The sequence below is a fragment of the Pseudophryne corroboree genome, chromosome 3, assembly GCF_028390025.1.
Source record: "Pseudophryne corroboree isolate aPseCor3 chromosome 3, aPseCor3.hap2, whole genome shotgun sequence".
NCBI classification, from domain to species: domain Eukaryota; kingdom Metazoa; phylum Chordata; class Amphibia; order Anura; family Myobatrachidae; genus Pseudophryne; species Pseudophryne corroboree.
In genome coordinates, this window is record NC_086446.1 from 86,152,552 (window position 1) to 86,178,216 (window position 25,665).

At 45.5% G+C, this 25,665-nt stretch overlaps 1 protein-coding gene across 2 annotated transcripts in view; it reads right to left on the reverse strand.

The window, feature by feature from the left end:
• Positions 1–13,554: 13,554 nt before the first annotated feature.
• Positions 13,555–25,665, reverse strand: part of LOC135057045 (oocyte zinc finger protein XlCOF6-like) — a 117,344-nt gene continuing 105,233 nt past the window's right edge. For both annotated transcript variants that reach the window (XM_063962915.1, XM_063962914.1), the window contains exons 9-11: positions 16,995–17,092; positions 16,744–16,855; positions 13,555–15,022 (exon numbers count right to left, since the gene is read on the reverse strand). In XM_063962915.1, coding sequence (XP_063818985.1) covers positions 13,632–15,022; positions 16,744–16,855; positions 16,995–17,092 — 1,601 coding nt within the window. In that variant the 3' untranslated portion in view covers positions 13,555–13,631. The remainder of the gene's footprint in view (positions 15,023–16,743; positions 16,856–16,994; positions 17,093–25,665) is intronic.

Sequence of the window (25,665 nt, forward strand, 5' to 3'; positions counted from 1 at the left end):
GACAAAATCGATCAAAATTCGACCCAACATTGACCAAAAATCGATCAACATCAACCAAAATCAACTTTTAGTAAATATACCCCCTAGAGTCATAACGCGTCATCAGTTGTCCTGATCAATCAACTGCTAGCTGCACAGGCGAGGGAAGACATGAGATCATTTAAAGGGACACCGATCCCAAACTTCAGCGTTCATTCTTTGAGATACAAAAACAACCCCCCCCCCCCCCCTCCCCCTCTTCCCTGAAAACATCACACATGTTTTACCCGGACCAGACAACAGTCTTGTATCTCCTACAATGGTGACTATTCTGTTTAATAAGTTCATTTTATTGCATTTATACTTTTTTGTCTCATTTTTAAAGTGTCCACCTGAACCTGGATGTTTAAGGAAATGTTCGGAACAGGATGATGGGATCCATCTGGTTCTGGACAAAAACAAATTTCAGTATTGAACTGGAAAGAGTAACCCGACAGACTGGCTTCCATCAGTGCAAGAACTGTATTATTGGCAGGAGAACTGGTGGTGAAATATCATTTCGTTGGGGACGTCAAGAGAGCTATGATGTATCCCTGAGATAGGATTCCTCTCACCCATATATAGAATTACACCATCAGTTCATGAACTAGAAGCAGTTTAGCTCCCCCAACAAAAGTATCACGTTGGACAACCTACCCATCATGCAAACTGTTGCCTAGAGGCTTGGAAGTTGGAGGACCAGCTACCTATGCCTGCCATCCCCACTGCTGATCTCCATGAGGAAGACTAAAATAAAATGAACAATGAGAAAAGCAAACCTAGAGCTTCTATATCTGGGGATACTTATGGATATAATACAACTATTTCCCCACATAACAAGGAAAGTAATTTTACCCATTTCTGTACAAAATACATTCCCGTAAGGTGGATACTCAAGAGCCCTTTTGGACTCTGTGTCCATCTAGGTCTTAAGCCTGGAGGGCACACTTGGCCTGATTCAGCTGTGGACGGAGCAGCTCTCGTTGCTGCGTACATGGAAGGAGCAGAGATAGCACTAATATGGTAATGCAGAAGGAGATGTAACACCTCCTGATTGAATTAGTGATCTGTGTCCTAGGGCGCAACATTGGACTATCTGTGACACCATTTACCAGCTGCATGACACCATCTGTGACACCATTTATCGCACAAGCCATCCACCACAGGTGCACTCCCTCACAACACTGCCGGTTTGGGAAACAGGGGCCTTTGCTGCCCCCAAACGGTATCAGACTGCCAATAACTGACAGTCTGATGCTGTACTGCACCCTACGTTGCAAACCCAATAATCAGTACTTTGCAACATGAGAAACACCCACAATCATATCTGAATAAGGCCCAATGTGCCAAGACTGCAGAGACTGAAACTGGTGCTCTGTCTAAACAAGCTGAAGAGTTATAGACGGAGAGCAGTTAAGACTTATAGGGGGGAATTCAAATGATATACAGTATCACGCCCAATCTCCTTTCTAAAGTTATCCCCCGTTATCCCATATATAGCGCCCATAGTAAATAAGATTTTACTTACCGATAAATCTATTTCTCGTAGTCCGTAGTGGATGCTGGGACTCCGTAAGGACCATGGGGAATAGCGGCTCCGCAGGAGACAGGGCACAAAATAAAAGCTTGAGATATCAGGTGGTGTGCACTGGCTCCTCCCCCTATGACCCTCCTCCAAGCCAGTTAGGATACTGTGCCCGGACGAGCGTACATAATAAGGCAAGGATATTGAATCCCGGGTAAGACTCATACCAGCCACACCAATCACACCGTACAACTCGTGATCTGAACCCAGTTAACAGTATGATAAATTTAAAGGAGCCTCTGAAAAGATGGCTCAACAATAATAACCCGAATTTTTTGTAACAATAACTATATACAAGTATTGCAGACAATCCGCACTAGGGATGGGCGCCCAGCATCCACTACGGACTACGAGAAATAGATTTATCGGTAAGTAAAATCTTATTTTCTCTAACGTCCTAAGTGGATGCTGGGACTCCGTAAGGACCATGGGGATTATACCAAAGCTCCCAAACGGGCGGGAGAGTGCGGATGACTCTGCAGCACCGAATGAGAGAACTCCAGGTCCTCCTCAGCCAGGGTATCAAATTTGTAGAATTTAGCAAACGTGTTTGCCCCTGACCAAGTAGCTGCTCGGCAAAGTTGTAAAGCCGAGACCCCTCGGGCAGCCGCCCAAGATGAGCCCACTTTCCTTGTGGAATGGGCTTTTACTGATTTTGGCTGTGGCAATCCTGCCACGGAATGTGCAAGCTGAATTGTACTACAAATCCAACGAGCAATCGTCTGCTTTGAAGCAGGAGCACCCAGCTTGTTGGGTGCATACAGGATAAACAGCGAGTCAGTTTTCCTGACTCCAGCCGTCCTGGAAACATATATTTTCAAGGCCCTGACAACGTCCAGCAACTTAGAGTCCTCTAAGTCCCTAGTAGCCGCAGGTACCACAATAGGTTGGTTCATGTGAAATGCAGAAACCACCTTAGGTAGAAATTGAGGACGAGTCCTCAATTCCGCCCTGTCAGAATGAAAATTTAGGTAAGGGCTTTTACATGATAAAGCCGCCAATTCTGACACACGCCTAGCTGAAGCCAAGGCCAACAGCATCGACACCTTCCACGTGAGATATTTTAAATCTACCGTAGACAATGGTTCAAACCAGTGTGATTTTAGAAATCTCAACACAACATTGAGATCCCAAGGTGCCACTGGAGGCACAAAAGGAGGCTGTATGTGCAGCACCCCTTTCACAAATGTCTGAACTTCAGGTACTGAAGCCAGTTCTTTCTGGAAGAATATCGACAGGGCCGAAATTTGAACCTTAATGGACCCTAATTTTAGGCCCATAGACAGTCCTGTTTGCAGGAAATGCAAGAAACGACCCAGTTGAAATTCCTGTGTAGGGGCCTTCTTGGCCTCACACCACGCAACATATTTACGCCAAATGCGGTGATAATGTTTTGCGGTTACTTCCTTTCTGGCTTTTACCAGAGTAGGGATGACTTCTTTTGGAATGCCCTTGTCCTTCAGGATCCGGCGTTCAACCGCCATGCCGTCAAACGCAGCCGCGGTAAGTCTTGGAACAGACAAGGCCCCTGCAGTAGCAGGTCCTGTCTTAGAGGTAGAGGCCACGGTTCGTCCGTGAGCATCTCTTGAAGTTCCGGGTACCAAGACCTTCTTGGCCAATCCGGAACCACGAGTATAGTTCTTACTCCTCTCCTTCTTATGATTCTCAATACTTTCGGTATGAGGGGCAGAGGAGGGAATACATACACTGACTGGTACACCCACGGCGTTACCAGAGCGTCCACTGCTATTGCCTGAGGGTCCCTTGACCTGGCGCAATATCTGTCCAGTTTTTTGTTTAGACGTGACGCCATCATGTCCACCTTTGGTCTTTCCCAACGGTTTACAATTTGGTGGAAGACTTCTGGGTGAAGTCCCCACTCTCCCGGGTGAAGGTCGTGTCTGCTGAGGAAGTCTGCTTCCCAGTTGTCCACTCCCGGAATGAACACTGCTGACAGTGCTATCACATGATTTTCCGCCCAGCGAAGAATCCTTGCAGTTTCTGCCATTGCCCTCCTGCTTCTCGTGCCGCCCTGTCTGTTTATGTGGGCGACTGACGTGATGTTGTCCGACTGGATCAACACCGCCTGACCCTGAAGCAGAGGTTTTGCTTGAATTAAGGCATTGTAAATGGCCCTTAGTTCTAGAATGTTTATATGAAGAGATGTTTCCATGCTTGACCACAAGCCCTGGAAATTCCTTCCCTGTGTGACTGCTCCCCAGCCTCTCAGGCTGGCATCCGTGGTTACCAGGATCCAATCCTGAATGCCAAATCTGCGGCCCTCTAGTAGATGAGCCCTCTGAAGCCACCACAGGAGAGACACCCTTGTCCTTGGCGACAGGGTTATCCGTTGATGCATCTGAAGATGCGATCCGGACCATTTTCCCAGTAGATCCCACTGAAAAGTTCTTGCATGGAATCTTCCGAATGGAATCGCTTCGTAAGAAGCCACCATTTTTCCCAGGACCCTTGTGCACTGATGCACTGAGACCTGTCCTGGTTTTAGGAGGTTCCTGACTAGCTCGGATAACTCCCTGGCCTTCTCCTACGGGAGAAACACCTTCTTCTGGACTGTGTCCAGAATCATTCCTAAGAACAGTAGACGTGTCGTTGGAATCAGCTGCGATTTTGGAATATTTAGAATCCATCCGTGCTGACTTAGCACTACCTGAGATAGTGCCACTCCGACTTCTAACTGTTCCTTGGTTCTTGCCCTTATCAGGAGATCGTCCAAGTAAGGGATAATTAAGATGCCTTTTCTTCGTAGAAGAATCATCATTTCGGCCATTACCTTGGTAAAGACCCGAGGCGCCGTGGACAATCCAAACGGCAGCGTCTGAAACTGATAATGACAGTTTTGTACTACAAACCTGAGGTACCCTTGGTGAGAAGGATATATTGGGACGTGGAGATAAGCATCCTTGATGTCCAGCGACACCATATAGTCCCCCTCTTCCAGGTTCGCTATCACCGCTCTGAGTGACTCCATCTTGAATTTGAACCTTTTTATGTAAGTGTTCAAAGATTTTAGATTTAATATTGGTCTCACCGAGCCGTCCGGCTTCGGTACCACAAATAGTGTGGAATAATACCCCTTCCCCTGTTGTAAGAGGGGTACCTTGATTATCACCTGCTGGGAGTACAGCTTGTGAATGGCTTCCAGAACTGCCTCCCTGTCGGAGGGAGACTTTGGTAAAGCAGACTTCAGGAACCGATGAGGAGGAAACGCCTCGAATTCCAGTTTGTACCCCTGTGATACTACCTGTAGAATCCAGGGATCCACTTGCGAGTGAGCCCACTGCGCGTTGAAATTCTTGAGACGGGCCCCCACCGTGTCTGAGTCTGCTTGTAAAGCCCCAGCGTCATGCTGAAGACTTGGCAGAAGCAGGGGAGGGCTTCTGCTCCTGGGAAGCGGCTGCATGGTGCTGCCTTTTTCCTCTTCCTCTGCCCTTGGGCAGAAAAGAGTGACCTTTTGCTCGCTTGTACTTATGGGAACGAAAGGACTGAGTTTGAAAAGACTGTGTCTTTTTCTGTTGATGTGAAGTAACCTGGGGTAAAAAGGTGGATTTTCCAGCCGTTGCCGTGGCCACCAGGTCTGTTAGACCAGCCCCAAATAACTCCTCCCCCTTATACGGCAATACTTCCATGTGCCGTTTGGAATCTGCGTCCCCTGACCACTGTCTGGTCCATAATGCTCTTCTGGCAGAGATGGACATTGCGCTTACTCTTGATGCCAGGGTACAAATATCCCTCTGCGCATCACGCATATATAGCAATGCATCCTTTAAATGTTCTATAGTTAACAGAATATTGTCCCTATCCAGGGTATCAATATTCTCAGTCAGGGAATCCGCCCATGCGACTCCAGCACTGCACATCCAGGCTGATGCGATTGCTGGTCGCAGTATAACACCAGTATGTGTGTATATACTTTTCAGGATATTTTCCAGCCTCCTATCAGCTGGTTCTTTGAGGGTGGCCGTATCAGGGGACGGTAACGCTACTTGTTTAGATAAACGTGTGAGCGCCTTATCTACCCTAGGGGGTGTTTCCCACCGTGCCCTAACCTCTGGCGGGAAAGGGTATAGTGCTAATAACTTATTAGAAATTAGCTGTTTTTTATCGGGGGAAACCCACGCTTTATCACACACCTCATTTATTTCCTCAGACTCAGGAAAAACTATTGGCAGTTTTTTCACACCCCACATAATACCCGCCTTTGAGGTATTTGTAGTGTCAGAAAGGTTCAATGCCTCTTTCATTGCCGTGATCATGTAACGTGTGGCCCTACTGGACATTACGTTTGTCTCGTCACCGTCGACACTAGATTCAGTATCTGTATCTGGATCCGTGTCGACCCACTGAGGTAGCGGCCGTTTTAGGGCCCCTGAGGGTGTCTGAGACGCCTGAACAGGCACTAATTGATTTGCCGGCTTTCTCATGTCGTCAACAGTTTTTTTTGTAAATTGCTGACATTATCACTTAATTGTTTAAACACAATCATCCAGTCAGGTGTCGACTCCCTAGGGGGTGACATCACTAACACAGGCAACTGCTCCGCCTCCACCTCATTTTCCTCCTCATACATGTCGACACACGCGTACCGACACACAGCACACACACCGGGAATGCTCTGATAGAGGACAGGACCCTACTTAGCCCTTTGGAGAGACAGAGGGAGAGTCTGCCAGCACACACCCAGCGCTATATATATACAGGGATAACCTTATATAAGTGTTAATCCCTTATAGCTGCTGTTAATCTAGTTATTTGCTGCCAAAATGCCCCCCCTTCTCTTTTTTACCCTGAATCAGATGCAGTACTGCAGGGGAGAATCAGGGAGCCGTCCTTCCAGCGGAGCTGTGAGGGAATAATGGCGCCAGTGTGCTGAGGAGATAGGCCCCGCCCCTTCACGACGTCCTTAACTCCCGCTTTTTTGTGTAAAATGGCAGGGGAAAAAATACATCCATATAGCCCTGGAGCTATATGTGATGTATTCCTTTTGCCAGCTAAGGTATATGTGTGTTATATTGCGTCTCAGGGCGCTCCCCCCCAGCGCCCTGCACCCTCAGTGACCGGAGTGTGAAGTGTGCTGAGAGCAATGGCGCACAGCTGCGGTGCTGTGCGCTACCTTAGTCTTGAAGACAGGATGTCTTCTGCCGCCGCTTTCACCGGACCTTCGTCTCTTCTGGCTCTGTAAGGGGGACGGCGGCGCGGCTCCGGTGACCCATCCAGGCTGAACCTGTGATCGTCCCTCTGGAGCTAACGTCCAGTAGCCTAAGAAGCCCAATCCACTCTGCACTCAGGTGAGTTCGCTTCTTCTCCCCTTAGTCCCACGATGCAGTGAGCCTGTTGCCAGCAGGACTCACTGAAAATAAAAAAAAAACCTAACTAAACTTTTATTCTAAGCAGCTCTGGAGAGCTACCTAGTTTGCACCCTTCTCGGCCGGGCACAAAAATCTAACTGGCTTGGAGGAGGGTCATAGGGGGAGGAGCCAGTGCACACCACCTGATATCTCAAGCTTTTATTTTGTGCCCTGTCTCCTGCGGAGCCGCTATTCCCCATGGTCCTTACGGAGTCCCAGCATCCACTTAGGACGTTAGAGAAATCAGGTTTAGCTGCGTAAAGGGTTGGGTGCCCTCGCTACCGTGGGGGTAGCGAGCTGAAATTATTATACCACGCCCGTCAGCAGAAACAGAACCGGTGTGGAAAAGGGTGAAAAGAATTTAATACCGCACTTAAGAGTGAAATATAAAAAAAATCCCAGATTCCAACTGAGCCTTAATAACCCAGATTTCTGTATGGATGAAGAGGAAACTGCATTTGCTCCGTGGAACAACAACATAACTACCCTGAGATAGCAACAGAGTACAGAACCAATTATGTAAACCCTTTTGCACATTTAATTAGTGTAACAAAACATACATAATGTAAAGGTTTCACAGATCTCAAATTACATCACCAACCCACTGCCAGGTCTATGTATTGCTAAAGACGTGATATTATTATTAAAGTGGAAATGTTGCTGATATCTAATAGAATAAGGAAATCCAAACTAAGCTAACCTTATGTTGACGACACACATTCCACCTGTCTTCTGTGTGACTTTACCTTTCAATTGCATGAATATACCATACCTTTCAACATGACCCTCTCCAGGAGGGACAACATGCTCTTCTTCTGGACTTTTCTCTTAATGTATGATTGCCAGCACCTGTGTTGAACAGGTTAATGGATAAGAGAGGTGTTTCAGCACAGGTGATGGCAATCATAAAGTAAGAAGGAAGTCCAGGAGCAGAGCATTCTGTCCCTCCTGGAGAGGGTCATGTTGGGAGGTATGATATACCTTTGAGTAAACATTATATAAAACAAATGTATGCCTACTTTTCAATTTACATCTATGAAACATACAAAGTGTGTAATAATAAGAATTTACTTACCGATAATTCTATTTCTCGTAGTCCGTAGTGGATGCTGGGAACTCCGTAAGGACCATGGGGAATAGCGGCTCCGCAGGAGACAGGGCACATCTAAAGAAAGCTTTAGGATCACCTGGTGTGCACTGGCTCCTCCCCCCATGACCCTCCTCCAAGCCTCAGTTAGGATACTGTGCCCGGACGAGCGTACACAATAAGGAAGGATTTTGAATCCCGGGTAAGACTCATACCAGCCACACCAATCACACTGTACAACTTGTGATCTGAACCCAGTTAACAGCATGATAATAGAGAAGCCTCTATAAAAGATGGCTCACTACAACAATAACCCGAATTTTTTGGTAACAATAATTATGTACCAGTATTGCAGACAATCCGCACTTGGGATGGGCGCCCAGCATCCACTACGGACTACGAGAAATAGAATTATCGGTAAGTAAATTCTTATTTTCTCTGACGTCCTAGTGGATGCTGGGAACTCCGTAAGGACCATGGGGATTATACCAAAGCTCCCAAACGGGCGGGAGAGTGCGGATGACTCTGCAGCACCGAATGAGAGAACTCCAGGTCCTCCTCAGCCAGGGTATCAAATTTGTAGAATTTTACAAACGTATTTGCTCCTGACCAAGTAACTGCTCGGCAAAGTTGTAAAGCCGAGACCCCTCGGGCAGCTGCCCAAGATGAGCCCACCTTCCTTGTGGAGTGGGCATTTTAAGATTTTTGGCTGTGGCAGGCCTGCCACAGAATGTGCAAGCTGAATTGTACTACAAATCCAACGAGCAATCGTCTGCTTAGAAGCAGGAGCACCCAGTTTGTTGGGTGCATACAGGATAAACAGCGAGTCAGATTTTCTGACTCCAGCCGTCCTGGAAAACATATATTTACAGGGCCCTGACCACGTCAAGCAACTTGGAATCCTCCAAGTCCTTAGTAGCCGCAGGTACCACAATAGGTTGCTTCATGTGAAATGCAGAAACCACCTTAGGTAGAAATTGAGGACAAGTCCTCAATTCTGCCCTGTCAGAATGAAATATTAAATAAGGGCTTTTATATGATAAAGCCGCCAATTCTGACACACGCCTGGCTGAAGCCAGGGCTAACAGCATCGTCACCTTCCATGTGAGATATTTTAAGTCCACAGTGGTGAGTGGTTCACACCAATGTGACTTTAGGAAACTCAACACAACATTGAGATCCCAAGGTGCCACTGGAGGCACAAAAGGAGGCTGTATATGCAGTACCCCTTTTACAAATGTCTGAACTTCAGGCACTGAAGCCAGTTCCTTTTGGAAGAAAATCGACAGGGCCGAAAATTGAACCTTAATGGACCCTAATTTTAGGCCCATAGACAGTCCTGTTTGCAGGAAATGGAGGAAACGACCCAGTTGAAATTCCTCTGTAGGGGCCTTCTTGGCCTCCCACCACGCAACATATTTTCGCCAAATGCGGTGATAATGTTTTGCGGTTACGTCCTTCCTGGCCTTGACCAGGGTAGGGATGACTTCATCTGGAATGCCTTTTTCCTTCAGGATCCGGCGTTCAACCACCAAGCCGTCAAACGCAGCCGCGGTAAGTCTTGGAACAAACAAGGCCCCTGCTGGAGCAGGTCCTTTCTTAGAGGTAGAGGCCACGGTTCGTCCGTGAGCATCTCTTGAAGTTCCGGATACCAAGTTCTTCTTGGCCAATCCGGAGCCACGAGTATCGTTCTTACTCCCCTTTGCCGTATAATTCTCAGTACTTTTGGTATGAGAGGCAGAGGAGGGAACACATACACTGACTGGAACACCCCCGGTGTTACCAGAGCGTCCACAGCTATTGCCTGAGGGTCTCTTGACCTGGCGCAATACCTGTCCAGTTTTTTGTTGAGGCGGGACGCCATCATATCCACCTTTGGTTTTTCCCAACGGTTCACAATCATGTGGAAGACTTCTGGATGAAGTCCCCACTCTCCCGGGTGTAGATCGTGTCTGCTGAGGAAGTCTGCTTCCCAGTTGTCCACTCCCGGAATGAACACTGCTGACAGTGCTATCACATGATCTTCCGCCCAGCGAAGAATCCTTGCAGCTTCTGCCATTGCCCCCCTGCTTCCCGTGCCGCCCTGTCTGTTTACGTGGGCGACTGACGTGATGTTGTCCGATTGGATCAATACCGCCTGACCCTGAAGCAGGGGTTTCGCTTGACTTAGGGCATTGTAAATGGCCCTTAGTTCCAGAATGTTTATATGAAGAGATGTCTCCAGGCTTGACCATAAGCCCTGGAAATTCCTTCCCTGTGTGACTGCTCCCCAGCCTCGCAGGCTGGCATCCGTGGCCACCAGGACCCAGTCCCGAATGCCGAATCTGCGGCCCTCTAGAAGATGAGCACTCTGCAACCACCACAGGAGGGATACCCTTGTCCCCGGTGACAGGGTTATCCGCTGAAGCATCTGAAGATGCGACCCGGACCATTTGTCCAGTAGGTTCCACTGGAAAGTCTTGCGTGGAATCTGCCGAATGGGATTGCTTCGTAGGAAGCCACCATTTTTACCCAGAACCCTTGTGCATTGATGCACTGAGACTTGGTTCGGTTTTAGGAGGTTCCTGACTAGCTCGGATAACTCCCTGGCTTTCTCCTCCGGGAGAAACACCTTCTTTCTGGACTGTGTCCAGGATCATCCCTAGGAACAGAAGACAAGTCGTCGGAACCAGCTGCGATTTTGGAATATTGAGAATCCAATCGTGCTGCCGCAACACTACCTGAGATAGTGCTACACCGACTTCCAAGTGTTCCCTGGATCTTACCCTTATCAGGGAATCGTCCAAGTAAGGGATAACTAAAATTTCCTTCCTTCGAAGGGATATCATTTCGGCCATTACCTTGGTAAAGACCCGGGGTGCCGTGGACCATCCCTACGGCAGCGTCCGAACTGATAGTGACAGTTCTGTACCATAACCTGAAATACCCTTGGTGAGAAGGGTAAATTTTGACATGAAGGTAAGCATCCTTGATGTCCCGAGACATCATGTAGTCCCCTTCTTCCAGGTTTGCAATCACTGCTCTGAGTGACTCAATTTTGAATTTGAACCTCTGTATGCAAGTGTTCAAAGATTTTAGATTTTAAAATCGGTCTCACCGAGCCGTCTGGCTTCGGTACCACAATAGTGTGGAATAATACCCCGTTCCCTGTTGCAGGAGGGGTATCTTGATTATCACCTGCTGGGAATACAGCTTGTGAATGGTTTCCAAAACTGCCTCCCTGTCAGCGGGAGACGTCGGTAAAACAGACCTTTGGAAACGGCGAGGGGGATACGTCTCGAATTCCAATTTGTACCCCTGAAATATTACCTGAAGGATCCAGGGGTCTACTTGCGAGTGAGCCCACTGCACACTGAAATTCATTGAGAACGGGACCCCACCGTGCCTGAACTTGTAAAGCCCTAGCGTCATACTGAGGGCTTGGCAGAGGCGGAAAAGAGTTTCTGTTCCTTGGAACTGGCTGATCTCTGCAGCCATTTTCCTCTCCCTCTGTCACGAGCAGAAAAGAGGAACCCTTTTGTCCGCTTGCCAACCAGGACTGCGCCTGATAATACGGCGTCTTATTTTGAGAGGCGACCTGGGGTACATCCCCTTTTTTGTTAAGGCAATACTTCCAAATGCCGTTTGGAATCCGCATCACCTGACCACTTTACTGGTATAATTGGACAACGCACTTATACTTGATGCCAGTCGGCAAATATTCCGCTGTGCATCATGCATATATAGAAATGCATCTTTTAATTGCTCTATAGGCAATAATATACTGTCCTTATCTAGGATATCAAATTTCCAGTCAGGGAATCCGACCACGCCAACCCAGCACTGCACATCCAGGCTGAGGCGATTGCTGGTCGCAGTATAACACCAGTATGTGTGTAAATACATTTTAGGATACCCTCCTGCTTTCTATCAGCAGGATCCCTAAGGGCGGCCATCTCCAGAGAGGGTAGAGCCCTTGTTCTTACAAGCGTGTGAGCGCCTTATCCCCCCTAGGGGGTGTTTCCCAACGCACCCTAACCTCTGGCGGGAAAAGGTATACTGCCAATAACTTTTTAGAAATTATCAATTGTTATCGGGGGGAAACCCACGCATCATCACACACCTCATTTTATTTCTCAGATTCAGGAAAACTACAGGAAGTTTTTCCTCACCAAACATAATACCCCTTTTTTTGGTGGTATTTATATTATCAGAAGAGTGTAAACTTTTTCCATTGCCTCAATCATGCAATGTGTGGCCCTATTGGAAATCACGGTTGTCTCTTCACCGTCGACACAGGAGTCAGTATCCGTGTCGGCGTCTGTATCTGAGGTAACGGGCGCTTTAGAGCCCCTGTATGAGACGTCTGGACATGCACAAGCTGAGTAGCCGGCTGTCTCATGTCAACCACTGTCTTTTATACAAAGCTGACACTGTCACGCAATTTCAACAGTACATCCACTCAGGTGTCGACCCCCAGGGGGTGACAACACTATTACAGACACTCTACTCCGTCTCCTCATCATTTTTCTCCTCATACATGTCGACACAAACGAACCGACACACAGCACACACACAGGGAATGCTCTGATAGAGGACAGGACCCCACTAGCCCTTTGGGGAGACAGAGGGAGAGTTTGCCAGCACACACCAGAGCGCTATATATATATATACAGGGATAACCTTATATAAGTGTTTTTCCCTTTATAGCTGCTTTATACTGCGCCTAATTTGTGCCCCCCTCTCTTTTTTAACCCCTTTCTGTAGTGTAGTGACTGAAGGGGAGAGCCAGGGAGCTTCCCTCCAACTGAGCTGTGAGGGAAAATGGCGCCAGTGTGCTGAGGAGATAGGCTCCGCCCCTTTCTCGGCGTCCTTATCATCCGTTTTCTTGTATGTTTTGGCAGGGGTTAAATGCATCCATATAGCCCAGGAGTTATATGTGATGCATTTATTTTAGCCATAAAAGGTTTTCTATCGATTTATTGCGTCTCAGGGCGCTGCCCCCCCCAGCGCCCTGCACCCTCAGTGACCGGAGTGTGAAGTGTGCTGAGAGCAATGGCGCACAGCTGCGGTGCTGTGCGCCTACCTTTATCTGAAGACAGGAAAGTCTTCTGCCGCCGATTTTTCCGGACCTCTTCGCTCTTCTGGCTCTGTAAGGGGGCCGGCGGCGCGGCTCCGGTGACCCATCCAGGCTGAACCTGTGATCGTCCCTCTGGAGCTAATGTCCAGTAGCCTAAGAAGCCCAATCCACTCTGCACGCAGGTGAGTTCGCTTCTTCTCCCCTTAGTCCCTCGATGCAGTGAGCCTGTTGCCAGCAGGTCTCACTGAAAATAATAAACCTAAACTAAAACTTTCACAAAGAGCTCAGGAGAGCCCCTAGTGTGCACCCTTCTCGTCGGGCACAGAAAATCTAACTGAGGCTTGGAGGAGGGTCATGGGGGGAGGAGCCAGTGCACACCAGGTGATCCTAAAGCTTTCTTTAGATGTGCCCTGTCTCCTGCGGAGCCGCTATTCCCCATGGTCCTTACGGAGTTCCCAGCATCCACTAGGACGTCAGAGAAATTTACAATATTGCTGTAGCTTTGTGTCATTTCTATCAGCTCATGGATATTTTGTGAAATGTTATAAGACTTTGTTTCTGAGTAAGACATTTCCCATACTCAGAAGATGGAAACTGCTTCTCACCTTTGTGAGTTCTCTGATGTCTAACAAGACCTGATCTCTGTGTAAAACATTTCCCACAATCAACACATTTAAATGGCCTCTCACCTGAGTGAATTCTCTGATGGTTAATAAGACCTTGTCTCCCTGTAAACCATTTCCCACACTCAGGACATTTGAATGGTTTCTCACCTGTGTGAGTTCTCCGGTGCTTAACAAGATTTGATTTCTGTGTAAACCACTTCCCACACTCAGAGCATTTAAATGGTTTTTCACCTGTGTGAAGTCTTTGATGATGAACAAGACTTGATTTTCCTGTAAAAGTTTTCCCACACTCAGAGCATTTAAATGGTTTCTCACCTGTGTGAGTTCTCTGATGTGAAAGAAGATACTTTTCGAGTATGAAGCATTTCCCACACTCAGAACATTTAAATGGTTTCTCATCTGTGTGAGTTCGCTGATGTTTAATAAGAGTCGATTTCTCTGTAAAACATTTCCCACACTCCTTGCATGGAAATGGTTTCTCATTGGTGTGAAGTTTCCGATGTTTAATAAGACCGGTTTTCTCTGTAAAACGTTTCCCACACTCAGAGCATGAAAATCTTTTTTCACCTGTGTGACTTCTCTGATGTTGTGCAAGAATATTTTTACGTGTAAAACATTTCCCACACTCAGTGCATGGAAATGGCTTATCACCTGTGTGACTTTTCTCATGTTTAACAAGATTTGATTTCCCTGCAAAACATTTCCCACACTTAGAACATGGGAATGGTTTCTCACCTGTGTGACTTCTCTGATGTAGAACAAGATTTGATTTCAATATAAAACATTTCCCACACTCAGAGCAGGAAAATGGTCTCTCACCTGTGTGACTTCTATGATGACTAACAAGATGTGATTTCTTTGAGAAACATTTCCCACACTCAGCACATGGAAATGGTTTCTCACCTGTGTGACTTCTATGATGACTAACAAGATGTGATTTCTTTAAGAAACATTTCCCACACTCAGCACATGGAAATGGTTTCACACCTGAGTGAATTCTAAGATGACAAAGAAGATATGATTTCTTTGTGAAACATTTGCCACAGACAGAACAGGGGAAGGTTTTATCACTGATGTGAGTTGCACTATGTGTAGCAATATCAGGAGAACATTCCTCCCCCTCAGAAGGATCAGATGATATATCTGCACTGTGAAGTACTGGATGTACACTTAGAGTAATCGAGTTTTCTCCTGGAGAACCTTGTGTGATGTTATCTTCTATTTTATAGTATGGAGACCTAATTACATATCCCTTAGGGGTATTCTTGATTGTGCGTCCACCTGTTGGAATTAAATGTAAAGACATTTTTTTTTAACAAGTGGCATACTTTCATATTATTAGCAAGTTCAAACCATTTAGTTTTCTTTTTGCAAAATACAAAAAACTTAATTACAGTACTGTGGGCCTAATTTAGAGGCGATCGCTGCAGCGGCTGCGATCGCACTCTGTAGCTCTTTGTGGAGTGCGCTCATGCAGTATTTCCCTGGTGCGATCGCCTCTGTCTGATTGACAAGCAGAGGCGCTCGTGGGGTGGGAGGGGGTAACCCAACATCGTTAGAACGCCATTGGGGGGGAAGGGCGCAGTCCGGACAACGCAACCGTGTCACACGCAGTCACTGCAACCCAAACCATGGCGAGTAGCCACCTGCCACCGCAGCTAGGCTGCGCAGGCAGGGAGCTACTCGGCGGGTGCAAAATTATTGCCGCCGTGCGATGCTTTCGCCCCTGGGGAGGGGGAAGGGGGGGCAGGGCCTGACAGGCAGAGCAAACTGTCCCTGCGCTGGGCGTCCCCCCGCATGTCAGAAAATCTGATGATAGATGTGCTAATTTTAGCACAGCTACGATCAGCTGAATCAGGCACCGTGATGGATGTACAAAACAAAAAATTACTACTGTGAAAACATTTGATTAAAAATATAAAACGCACCACATCACCCAGCCTTTTTGCATAGAGACCCAGCCCCAGAGACATGCAGGTTGTCTAACAACAATGCAGACACTGCCCTTATACACACACAATGGAGGCATGAGAGCAGGGTAGAGAGAAGTAGGATAAATTGGCAGCACTTCCTGTCCCTGCATCTACACTACTTCTCCAGAAGGACACACAAATACAGATATGTCCTCATACACCTTGCCTTAGTACGCCATGTTGCGCAAAACACCTGGCGTGAGAAAGCTGCCAGTTCCTGTGCTACCTGGCATGCCGCGAAGGGCTATGTGGCATGACTGCTATAGATGTGTCCTCATACACTATTGCTTCGAAGGCAACAGTGATTACCCTATACGTCAACCTGAAGTGGCATTGCTAGACTCATGGAGGCTTTATTGGGTATTGAAAAATGGTGTGAGAGATGAGCAGGACTGAGAACGAATTGTGACAGAGTCCCCACATAGTAGGAGAATGGAGCAGGGCACAGATGGGCAAAAGCATATTGGGGAAGACAGCATAAGGGCAAAGCAGGATACACAGCGATTGGAGTGGAGCCATTCTGCAATGATGGGTGACAGAAAATGAAGTGTGTATGGACTGTGTGTGTGTGATGGAGGATCGGAATCACCTGCTATGTTGTGTTATCACAGTATTACTATAGAGCTTACTAAAAATCAAACATCAGGTAATATTATGTATGGACCATATTAAGTAATATCACATGTGGCAGTACACAGGTAGGATCACGGGTAATGTCATGTGTATAGTGCACTAGGAGGATCATGGGTAATGTCACACAGTTTCTCGTTATTTACAGATTGTTCCGCTATGGTAACATCCCTTGTACTGATGTATGAGAATCACCAGAAAGTATGAGAAGGCTGGTAGCACACAATGATATAATATGGTGAGAGCAGAGCTCTAATAGGGGACTGGGGCTCCTGGCTTCACCACTAGGCAGATACAATTCCCTCATCTGACAAAGGAAAGTACAGAATAAGAGACTGCTGTAGTGACAGAACAAGGAGAACATGTGACTCCTCTATGTAATAAGTGTGTATTACTCACCTGTGCTGATATCTGTAGGGATTTCCTCCTCCTTACACTGCTGGTCATCCCTCACATACATCTCTTCTTCTCCATCTATATCTTCTATCTTAATAACAGTCAAACCTTCATGCTATGTAAATCACAAAACCATAAAACACTTTAATAATGTCTAATATCAGTAACTGAGATTAAACAGTAGAAAATCAGTGTATAAGACACACAGCTGCAAGTCACTCTGGTATATTGGTGAGTCCCATTATTCCACCTACCTGATCCTCCTGTGGGGTCCTGTGGTTCTCCTCTCTACAGTTCTGGGAATAAAGAGGACGAGGACATCTCTTTGTCATATCTCCGTTACTGGGTCCATCTGTAGGAAACCTATATTGTTATGTGATGCGATTATCAGGTAATGTATGTACATTAACAATCAGCCCAGAAGCTAGATAGGGAAAGCAGGCATGACTATCTGTGCTACATTTACTAATTATATAAGTAGACATTATATGTTTCAGAACTTGATATTTGAATAGAGCAGTAAACAGCCTGTATGTAGGAAAGTAGGATAACTGTTATAACCAATAGTGTTTGATTTTAGGAAATTTTCCATGCAAGTGTTTCAATAAGTACAGTAACAAGACCTCTCGTGTGTGCAATGTTTCCTATTTCATGCCTATTTCCCACCAGGTCAGAGCAGGCAGACCACTGGTTCCCCTCCCAACCATTAGACTGCGCCTCATATCAGTCACACCTTCCCAACATCAGCTCTAAGACGGCAGGGCTGGAGGAAACACGGTCAAACATTAAGGTGCATAGTGTGATGATATTTCTGTGTCTAAAGGGCACATCAGCAACTTCACGAGGTGTGCAGCTATAACGTCATGTCACTGGAACAGGTTTGGGTTTGGTGCACTGCCTTTGATCACATCAGAACAGAATGTTCAAGATGAGCAGTGATCTGGGCGGCCAGGCATATCCACCACAGATGACAATTGAGTTAGTGATATTGCTGACAAACTGAGCATCTCAGTGGGTACTATGCACAACATCGTTCATGGACGTGTCCTGGCTTCAGGCGCCTGAAACGGATTTCTTCTATACCGGAATAAATACCTTGGTGTTTCATTGTAACAAATGCCTAGACAACTACAGGGACTATGTGGAAAAATTATCTGTATCAATGTCATACTATTGATTTTGGGGTATATTCAATTGAAGTCGAAAGCTGCCGTCTGTCGAAAAGATGACAGTTTTCGACTTTTTAAGGTCGAATCGTGATTCGACCTATTCAGTATATCCCAAACGATGAATTCGACTTGTCGAAAAGCACGTGGATTGGCGGAATAGCTGCCGATCCACGTGCTTGTGTCGGTTTTGGCCCCCTTTTCGACCATCTCAGTCCGACATAAAAAAATGTCGGACTGAGATGTGGGACCCAGAGGAGGAGGGGGGGGGGCAAGCTGCGGGGATACGGGGGACAGCCGCAGGCATACAGGGGAGATCAGCGCTACAGCACAGCGCTGCAGCAGGATATCACACAGCCGCGCCACTCACGGCAGCTTCCACCCGGCTCCAGCAAGTGAGGTCACGCTTGCTGGAGCCGGGTGGACACTGCCATGAGGTTGGGCGGCTGTGTGACATCCTCCTGCAGCGCTACTGTAGCGCTGATCTCCTCCGTCTGCCGGCGTCTGTCCCCGCTGGTCTCCCCGTGGCTCCCCCCCCCCCCTCCTCCTCTGGGTCCCTCATCTCAATTCGACTTGACAAAGTCGAATTGAGATGAGATTTGAATAGGGGTTGTCGGATCCATTCCGAAAAATGCATGTCGGAATGGATCCAACGCTAATTGAATATACCCCTATATGTTTATGTTCGAGTTGAATACATTTACACAATGAGGTCATGTTATCTTCTTTACTGAACCACCCTCATAGAGCCATCTGGATAGAAGCGTGTGCCCAGCCTCCCTTCCACGCTAAAATAAATAAAGTATAAAAGAAACAGATGTAACATCATCCGAAAAATATGGGCAGAAGCTTTATAAAATTATCTGCCACATTATGAGTAGGTAGTTTATATTAGAATGCTGGGAAAGGTCACATGATGTCTATGTGCCAAGTATTTAAAGGTGAACAAAGGGACACATTTGATGAATACTATTAAACAGCAGCCCAACTTTATTTCCTGGCCTTCCAAAGCTGTATATAAAACAAAAATAAAATGTGGTGGATATTGAAGACTTTTCTACAAGACAACAATTTTAGTTATCTTCCTTGTGTAACAAGATTCCACCGGCCAGACTACCATCCTATTCTCTCTCTCTGCATGGGAAACAGCAGGTAATTTAAATGATACTCTATGGAACTTATATATTTCTCTGGAACTTGAAGGGTAATTTAATTTCTAGTCTGGGAAATTGTGTCTGTGACACATATCTCAATGGTGGGACAGATCTCTTACACCCCTTTCACACCAAGCTTCTGACCCAGGATATTGCTGGGGTAACCTGGATTCTTGCTTGGTGTGAAAGGGTCAACCCTGGTTGTGTGTCCCAGGAATTCAACCCTGGTTCTGACCAGGATGGTGCCCAGGATCGAAACTGAGCCGCTGGCCGTCTTACCCAAGCTGGGCCACCTGCCTCCCTACCGATGTACCACAAAGCCAGTGATAATGTCGGCAACCTGATGGGGGAGAAGAAGAGGAGGAAGCAGGCAGAGGGCTGACACAGGTGCAGTGTGAACTTGGTCGACCCAGGAATTACTTGGGTCCAAGGTGCAGTGTGAAAGTAGTCTGAGCAGCTGTGACACAGGTTAAAATCATGTTCAATAACTTAGGTGAGCCTAACAATATGTGAAAATTTCTTTAAATTTATCCATATGGTAACTGGCGCCTGAAAAACGCCAAGTATACATAACAAAGTTACGTTCCATAGGCCACTGCTTGTCTGAATTGCTTGCTGCTAATCATACTGTAGATATGAAATTCCAAATGTCTCCTGTAAATCATCAAATATATTTTGTAAAATACTGTCAGCCGGGGTGGTTGGTAAAGAGCAGTGAGAAATAGGTCCCGAACCCTCACTCACTACTCTCTAATGTTTACATACAGTGTTATTTGATCCCATATTATCTGGGCGATTCCGTAATGCTTTCAGTAAGGGACTGAAACTATGATCTAACGGGACTTACACAGGATGCCGGCGTACTGATTTACGTTCAGCCCTATTTCTAAGTGTTACTGATAGAAAATACAGAATACAATTCAATGTAATGTACTTATCTTAACAGATAGGGGGTTCCTACCCACTTATCTGTAACCTCACATTACAGCTTAGGCCTGCTCAGCTCTTATATAAGAACGGCATGCACAGAAATAGAAAACAAACACGTGTAGATATAACATTGATGAACAAACACCATAAAGAAACACTGGAGATATGGGGGTCATTCCGAGTTGATCGCTAGCTGCATTTGTTCGCAGCGCAGAGATCAGGCTAAAAATCGGCAGTTCTGTGCTTGCGGCGCAATGCGCATGCGCTTCATATGGGTGCAACGAACGATGTACTTTTGCACAGGGTCTAGCGAAGCATTTCAGTCGCACTGGTGGTCGCAGAGTGATTGACATGAAGAAGGCGTTTCTGGGTGTCAACTGACCGTTTTCAGGGAGTGTTCGGAATAACGCAGGTGTGCCAGGAAAAACGCAGGTGTGGCTGGGCGGATTTGTGACGTCAAAACAGTAACTGAACAGTCTGAAGTGATCGCAAGAACTGAGTAGGTTTTGAGCTACTCTGTAACCGCACAAAAAAAAACTTTGTAACCGCTCTGCAATACATTCGTTCGCACTTCTGCTAAGCTAAAATACACTCCCCAGTGGGCGGCGGCATAGCGTTTGCACAGCTGCTACAAACTGCTAGCGAGCGATCAACTGAATGACCACCATTATTCCCTTTTTAACTCCAGGACATTGGTGTAACACGTTAAACAACCATTATTTTAAACCCTGGAAGTATACAGACATCAAAGTGGACAATACGAAGCTTGTACCATGGTATAATCAGAGACCATAGTTATATAGTGGTTACTGTATGACAGCACAGGTGTACTGCTTATCCACATACTAAAATAGAGACACGGCCGAAAGAGTGTGATTAGTTGGGATAAGGGGTTTAAATAAGGGTATGTGGTATGGAGGTTGACCCTCACTAGGGGGCTGATTCTGAGGTAGACCTGTAAAAATGGACACTCTGGAATCTAATGCACACGTGTCCAAAATCACAAGTAAATGCATGCATGGAAACACCGACTAATGGGAAGTAGGCATTTCTGGGCGACGAGTATCAAGATGCAAGTAACAGCTGTTTCTGATGGGAGTGTCCTGCATATGTATCTAAGCCTACGTGTGATTCGTGCATAGAGGAACCAGACGCATATTTCCGATGGGAGTGTCACGTACAAATATGATTCTGTGTGATTCTGAGTCATGTGTAGGGGAAACGGATGTGCGTTTCTGATGGGAGTGTGGCATCTAAAGCTCTGTGTGATTTGGATTCGTGTGAAGGGGAAACGGATGCATGTTTGTGATGGGAGTGTCGCGCATATAACGAAAGCTCCATGTGATTCGAACTCGTCCGTAGGAGCAAAGGACTCATGTTTCTGACGTGAGTGTCACATGCAAATATTCAAAGCTCCATGTGATTCTGAGCTTTGCATAGGGGAAACGGATGCATGTTTCTGATGGGAGTGTCACATGCATATATCTAAAGCTCTGTATGATTTTGAGACGTGTGTAGGGGAAATAGATGCATGTTTCGGATGGAAGCATTGCATGTATCTAAAGCGAAGTGTGATTCTGAGTTATACATAGGGTAAACAGATGCATGTTTCTGATGGGAATGTCACGAGCATATATCTAAAGCTCCGTGTGATTTTGAATCATGTGTAGGGGAAACAGACTAATGTTTCTGATAGGAATGTCACACATGCATATCGAACGCTCCATGTGATTCTGAGTCGTGCGTAGGGGAAGCGAATGTATGTTTCTGATGGGAGTGTCACATGCATATATCTAAAGCTCCATGTGATTGATTGTTGTGCATAGGGGAAACGGACGTATGTTTTTGATGGGAGTGTCACATGCAAATATTTAAAGCTCCATGTCATTCTGAGTCGTGCGTAGGGCAAATGGACACATCATTCTGATGGGAATATCACACATATATCTAAAGCTCCATGTGATTCTACTAACTATAGGAACAGGAAAATTGCATCTCTAAAAAAGACTGCACTTCTCTTGGGAGATTCCATTATTAGAGGAATACAAATGAAGTAGAGAAACAAGTAAGGTGCTCACCTGGAGCCACAGCTCCAAGAGATAAAGAGCATATGCTAAGAATTGTGAAGGCAGCAAAAAAAGATGTCATTGTCCACCAAGGGACAAATGACCTGGCTAATGATGAACTCATGGCCATAAAAGATGAATTTAGGAAGTTAGGGCCTGCTCTGAAGCAGGTGGCAACCACTGTAACTTTTTCAGAAGTATTGCCAGTACACAGAGAGGAAGACAGATCTCATTGCATCAGAAACTTCAATGTTTGGCTAAGGACATGGTGCAATGAGGAGAGATTTGGATTTATAGGCCATAGTCACACCATCTGGCAAGATAGGAGCTTATAAAAAAGTGACGGTCTGCACCCATCTTCAAGGGGAACGAGAATACTAACTGAACAGTTTGGATGCTTCATCAAGAACTATTTAAACCAAGAGGGGGACAGGGAACCAAATAGGAATAAAGCAATCTGCTCCCCCAACCCGGAGGTATGGTTTCTGCAGGAAAAGGGAATAGGAAGCACACCCACAGCAATCAATCGCATGAGATATATCTTATGCAAAAATAGCACAAAAGTACCAAATCGTCCTAACAGAACTCTCAAAGCTGAAAGTGGGATACATCCAAGGATACTAAAAAAACTTAAGAGGTGCTGGTAGCACCATTGACAAAATTATTCAACCAGTCATTAGCTACAGGAGTAATTCCAGAGGACTGGAAAAGAGCGAAGGTAGCCCCACTGTACAAAGTGGAAGCAAGGAAGAGGCAAACAACTACAGACCAGTGAGTCTTACATCAGTAGTAGGGAAATTGATGGAAACACTCTTAAAAGAAAGAGTTGTAGATTATCTCAAATCCAGCAATTTACAGGATCCCAAACAGCATGGATTCACTGGGGGGAGATCATGTCAAACAAATCTTATTGACTTTTTTTTGACTGTGTGACTAAAGTGATGGATAAAGGTGGAGCCATGGACATAGCTTATCTAGACTTTAGTAAGGCTTTTGGCACTGTTCTACATCGCAGACTGCTAAATAAATTTAAAACTTGGGATTGGATACTAGGATTATTGAATGGATAAGATCTTGGTTGCAGGATAGAAAACAGAGAGTTGTGGTAAATGGAGTGCTTTCACAGAAGGGACATGTTACCAGTGGAGTACCCCAGGGATCTGTACTTGGACCAGTACTTTTTAATATCTTTATTGGTGACATTGCAAATGGCATTAAAGGGAAAGTATGCCTCTTTGCAGATGACACAAATTTATGCAACAGGGTAGACACACCATTAGGGGTAAAACAAATGACTGAGGATTCAAGGTAGACTAGATGAATGGTCAAGAGTGTGGCAATTACAGTTTAATGCCAAAAAATGCTAAATTATGCACTTGGGTCTCAAAAATCCAAAGGTGAAATATTTTTATTAATGGCACTATACTGGAAACTACTGAGTAGGAAAGGGCTCTAGGAGTTACTATTTCAGGTGACTTAAAGGCACGTAAGCAATGTAACAAAGCAATGAGGAAGGCTAGTCGGATGTTTGGCTGCACTGGAAGAGGAATCAGCAGCAGAAAGAAAGAAGTAATAATGCCACTGTATAGGTCATTGTACGGTCTTATCTAGAATACGGTGTTCAATTCTGGAGGCCATATCTTCAAAAGGATATTAATACATTAGAGACTGTACAAAGAAGGGCAACTAAAATGGTGCATGGTCCACATCACAAAACATACCCAGAAAGCCTAAAAAAATCGCAATACGTATAGTTTGGAGCAGAGAAGGGAAAAGGGGGACATGATAGAAACTTTCAAATATATCAAGTGTTTTAAAATCCAGGAGGGAAACATTCTCCAAATTAAGAGAAGCAATAGGACACTAGGACATGCACGAAGACTGGAGGGGAGGTAGGTTCAGGGTAAATTTGAGGAAAAATTACTTTACCATCAGAGGTGATAGAGGCTAAGCCAGTATAGCAATTTAAACATGCATGGGATAGACATAAGGATATCCTTACAAAGAAATAAGGATCAAATAAGGTTTGAGATAAAAATATGGTAAAAACAAAAAGAAAAGGGGGCACACTAGATGGGCCAAGTGGTTCTTATCTGCCTTCAAATTCTGTGTTTCTATGTTTCTATTCTAAGTCATGCATATGGGAAACGAATATATGATTCTGATGGGAATGTCACACATATCTAAAGCTCCATGTGATTCTGAGTCGTGCGTAGGGGAAATGGATGCATGTTTCTGATGGGAATGTCACACACACATATATCTAAAGCTCCATGTGATTTGTTGTGCATAGGGGAAACGGACATATGTTTCTGATAGGAGTGTCACATGCAAATATTTAAAGCTCTATGTGATTCTGAGTTGTGCATAGGGGAAACTGATGCATATTTCTGATGGGAATGTCACAAGCAGATATCTAAAGCTCTATGTGATTCTGAGTTATGCATAGGGAAAACAGATGCATGTTTCTGATAGGAGTGTTGCATCTAAAGCTCTGTGTGATTCAAATTTGTGCGTGGGAGAAATGGACACGTTTCTGATGGGAATGTCACACACATATCTAAAGCTCCGTGGATTTTGAGTCGTGCGTAGGGGAAACGGATGCATGTTTCTGATGGAAATGTCACACACATATAGCTAAAACTCCATGACATTCTGAGTTGTGCGTAGGGTAAATGGACACATGATTCTGATGGGAGTGTTGCATGCAAATATCTAAAGCTCCATGTAATTCTGAGTCATGCGTAATGGAAACAGATGCTTCATTGTCGTGCGTAGGGGAAATAGATGGATGTTTCTGACAGGGAGTGTTACATAAAAACAGCACATAATTCTGTTTGGAATGTCACACATATATCTAAAGCTCCATGTGATTCTGAGTCATGCATATGGGAAACGGACTTATGTTTCTGATAGGTGTGTCACATGCAAATGGGCACAATTCTGATAGGAATGTCACACATGTATCTAAAGCTCCATGTGATTCGTTGTTGTGCATAGAGGAAACGGACGTATGTTTCTGATAGGAGTGGCGCATGCAAATATTTAAAGCTCCATGTGATTCTGAGTTGTGCATAGGGGAAACGGATGCATATTTCTGATGGGAATGTCACATCTAAAGCTCTGTTGATTCCGATTCGTGCATGGGGGATTTAGACCTATTTCTGTTGGGAATGTCACACATTATATATATATATATATATATATATATATATATATAAAGCTCCATGTGATTCTGAGTCATGCATATGGGAAACGGACGTATGTTGTTTCTGATAGGAGTGTCACACAAATAAAAACTCCATGTGATTAAAGCTCCATGTGATTGAGTCGTGCATAAGAGAAACGGATTGTTTCTGATGGGAGTGTCACATGCAGATATCCGAAGCTCAGTGTGATTTTGAGTCGTGCGTAGGGTAAATGGACACATGATTCTAAACGGGATGTCACACATATATGTAAAGCTCCATGTGATTTTGAGTCGTGCATATGGGAAACGAATGCATGTTTCTGATGGGAATGTCACACATACTGTATAACTAAAGCTCTATGTGATTCTAAGTTATATGTAGGGGAAACTAATGCATGTTTCTGATGGGAGTGTCAAGC